Below are 3,887 nucleotides of genomic sequence, written 5' to 3' on the forward strand. Positions count from 1 at the left end.
AAAATATTGCCTTGTGCCCCCCCCCACCCCCATCCTTCCAATCCCTGGCAGCCACCTTTGTTTTCTGCCTCTGAACTTGACTACTCTATACATGTGGACTCATACGTATTGGTCCTTTTGTGACTGGCTTATTTCACTTAGCTTCAAGTCTTCAAGGTTCACAGGGGTTGTAGCATGTGACAGGATTTCCTTCCTTTGAGGACTGAATAATACCCTATTGTATGTATTTACCACATTTTGTTTATCCATTCATTTGTCAATGGACTTTTGGATGGCTTCCACCTTTGGGGCTATTGTGAATAGAGCTGCTATACACATGGGTGTGCCAATATCTGTTCGGTCCCTGCTTTTAATTCTTTGGGGTATATGCCCAGAGGTGGACTTGCTAGATTATATGATAATTCCATTTTTAATTTTTTGTGTTTTGTATCATCTTGAAGCAGAATGCCCTTACATGCATCTCATACATACTCTTTAAGAAGTCAAAGTACTGAATGGCCGTGGCAATGGCTTCCCCAAGCCATTAAAGGTTAATCTATTCTACACCCACACTGGTGCTGAAGATCTGCTTCCTAGTGATGGCTTCATGAAGGCATGGGACCCACTTCAGGCCAGTGAGGTGGGAAAAGAAGTGTGTTGTGTGTGTGTGTGTGGGGGGGGGGGGCCTTCAGGGAACTATTTCCTTATTCCTGAGGAAAACACTAGGAGAAGGTGGCCTTGTTTGCGGACATGACTCTGTTAGCTGTGAGGCCTGGAAACAATGCCCATCTTGCCACCACTCTGAGGATGGAGCAACACAGGGGTGGCAGAGTTGAAGGGTGGGAGGGCCTTCGTTTCAGTGCTGTGGAGGTTTGGGTTGTTCAGTGGATTATGCAGGTACAGGTACATGCAATAATTGTCCTATTTTTAAAAATATGTGTTTTTATTGAGTTTAGAGAGAGGAAGGGAGAGGGATAGAGAGACAGAAACATTGATGAGAGAGAATCATTGATCACTGTATACCCCCAATGGGGATCAAGCCCTCAACTGGGGCATATGCCCTGACTGGGAATCAAACCATGACCTCCTGGTTTATGAGTCAATGCTCAACCACTGAGCCACACTGGCCAGGCGCCATAATTGCCCTATTACTCAAACAGTTTGAATGGGAGCTGTTACTTGAGGTTGAAAGCATCTTCACTGATTTAGGAAATAACTTCCAATTTAAAACATTAAATAAAGTATATGTTCTCATAAGCATCTAGGAATACATAATAAACTTAAATGCTCTCCTCACTGCCCCCACTCCATTTTCCTCCTCTAGGAAAAAGTACTTTTATAGCACATTCATGTAATCTATGTACACTACACATAGGATTTTAAGACAGTGTCGTGCTGCCCGTGCTGGGGGTGGCGGAGGGCGCGTGGCTTCCGCGAGATGTGTTGGATGATCACAACAGGCCAGGGGTCAGCTGGGTCAAGGCGCGCCCTGACCCTCTACTTCCCTTCTCTGTATATGTGTCATTCTTGGGGCCCCGCCTCTTCCTAATTGGCCCAAAGAAATACACATTGATTTGGAGCAAATAGATTCTGAAAGAAACAATAAACCGGTAATTTCTATAATACAAAAAAAAAAAGCTAGCACACCCTCCCAACTCCAGTTTTGTTTATTTTGTGCGGTAGAGAAAGACAAGATTCCAAACTGACCAATATTTCCTCCATATGAAAGGGCGAGGGCTACGCCCTCCATCTTGCCCCAGGGTAAGGGCTACGCCCTCCATCTTGCCCCAGGGTAAGGCCTACGCCCTCCATCTTGCCCCAGGGTAAGGCCTACGCCCTCCATCTTGCCCCAGGGTAAGGCCTACGCCCTCCATCTTGCCCCAGGGTAAGGCCTACGCCCTCCATCTTGCCCCAGGGTAAGGCCTACGCCCTCCATCTTGCCCCAGGGTAAGGCCTACGCCCTCCATCTTGCCCCAGGGTAAGGCCTACGTGCGTCGGCAAGGTGGGGGAGCCGAGCTAGCTCGAATAAAGACTCTTATGCTTTTGCATCGGACTGGCTGGCTCCCTGATGTGGTTTCTTGGGGATCCTGAAATCTGGGCATAACACATATTGGGTTAAAAAGACAAGAGAGCTAACCAGACTGCGAGCGGCCCCTGGAGACACCCTCACAGCTTTCTGTCTGTAGGACTTTCTAACCCAGCAGGACTCCCTGAGCTGCGGAGGGGCTCAGCCTGCTGCTGCCCTGGTGCTGGATGATCTGAGAACCCGAGGCAGTGGGACTCCATCAGGTCCCAAGAACCCAGATGAGGCTCTATCACCCCCCATGGACACAGAGGGTGAAGTGTGGTAGCAATCATCTCAGGTAGAAACTATAGTTTAACTTTAACCCTGCTGTTTGGTTTCTGTACTTGTTTGCTAAAATAATAGAAAAGTTATTTTGATTTTCTGAATTATAGAAATTATTCCATTCCATTAGATACCCTATTGATTGTAATGTGAATATCCCATGGGTTGTGGTCATACTGGTCTTAGAAAGCACATTTTCCTTTACCTGGGAAGGACAGCACAATTATCCCAAGGTCAGAGGGCTCCAGTTAACATGACCCTGTTGACTCAGTGTTCTGGGGACCCAAAACTGTGATTTAGATAACATGCTTAAGTCTGACCAGGTTCCTCATTCCAGACCCAAGGGCTCTAGATAATGTGTTTCCGTCAATTCAGTGACCCGAGACCCAAAACTGTAATTTAGATAACATGCTGCTTCTGCTTCTGTAAACTGCTTTTTTTGCAAACCAGGTTCCTCATTCCAAACCTTGGGATGTAATCAATACCTTTGTGATCTTTGCCTATATAAGTCTGGTGTTGAGGCTGGGGCGGGCACTATGAGATTTTGGACAGCGCCCCTCATAGTCCCGGATTGCAATAAATGTGACTCTTTAATTCGACTTCTTGAGGCGTCCTTCTGTGATTCACCGGGTACATTACAACAAGGGGAAACGGAGACCCCCAAAGGGAGAGCTGCCTGCGGTCCAACAGGTTTTCAGGAGCAGGGGCCAAACAGGGCGGGGTGCTGTTTGGGGGGCCCGGCTGTTAGTGCTCAGATGGAGGACTGTGGCTTGAGGTGGGGATGCGGGAAGCTGCTGGGAGGGCGGGGAGAATCCAGGGACTCAGGCCAGTTGTCCGGAACCGCATAACCCAGGACCCAGGCATGTTTAATCCGTAAGGAGAAACACTGGAGACTGCGTGCGAGGCCAAGAAGCCGCAGCAGCCCTTGGTTCCCGGTCCAGGCTGCAGAGGCTGCCTGGAGAGGTGGGTGGGGAAGATGCCATCTTTGGCCTCCAGGTTCAGGTCCGTAGGTCATTTGGCACCATTTCTCCTTCTCACAGATTGCAGGCAGGCCAGGCGGCTCTACCCGCTTCTCTCAGGGCCCTTTGCACTCCAGCCGCAGGCCTTCCATAGCCTTCTGCACTGAGGTGCCGGATTGGGGATGGAAACACTGAGGCCCAGCTCAGGGAACCACGAAGGACCAGGAGCTCAACGGGTGGGTGCCTCTTCAGCAGGCCCGCGGTCACCTGGACACCAAGCTGTTTATTTTTCCTTTTAGCTCCGAGGATCAAGAGAGAGGGCACTGTCTTCCATAGAAGGACTCTGAAAACTCCCCCCCCCCCCCCCCCGCTTGTTAAGTGCAGGCAGAACGCAAGCACCTGGGGAACCTGCGCTGGGGAGGGAGGGCGTGGGGAGCCCACCTGCGGTCGGAGAAGCGCGGGAGGGACCCATCGGTTTAAGCCCCATCACTTGGGGGCCAGCACCGCGGCCCGAAGTGTTCCCTCCGGGACCTGGGAGCTCAGCACACCTGGAGGACGCTCGTGTCGCCCAGAGGGCGCTGCAGACTGGCGCGCACAGCCCC

At 50.6% G+C, this 3,887-nt stretch overlaps 1 protein-coding gene across 1 annotated transcript in view; it reads left to right on the forward strand.

Annotated features, from left to right (window-relative positions):
* The first annotated feature begins 3,452 nt into the window (after positions 1-3,452).
* The window catches only part of SDC1 (syndecan 1), a 22,220-nt gene continuing 21,785 nt past the window's right edge, over positions 3,453-3,887 (forward strand). Inside the window, exon 1 of the mRNA XM_005874944.2 lies at positions 3,453-3,521. Within this exon, the coding sequence (XP_005875006.1) occupies positions 3,468-3,521 (54 nt within the window). The 5' untranslated portion in view covers positions 3,453-3,467. The remainder of the gene's footprint in view (positions 3,522-3,887) is intronic.

This window comes from Myotis brandtii, unplaced genomic scaffold, assembly GCF_000412655.1.
Source record: "Myotis brandtii unplaced genomic scaffold, ASM41265v1 scaffold454, whole genome shotgun sequence".
NCBI lineage: Eukaryota > Metazoa > Chordata > Mammalia > Chiroptera > Vespertilionidae > Myotis > Myotis brandtii.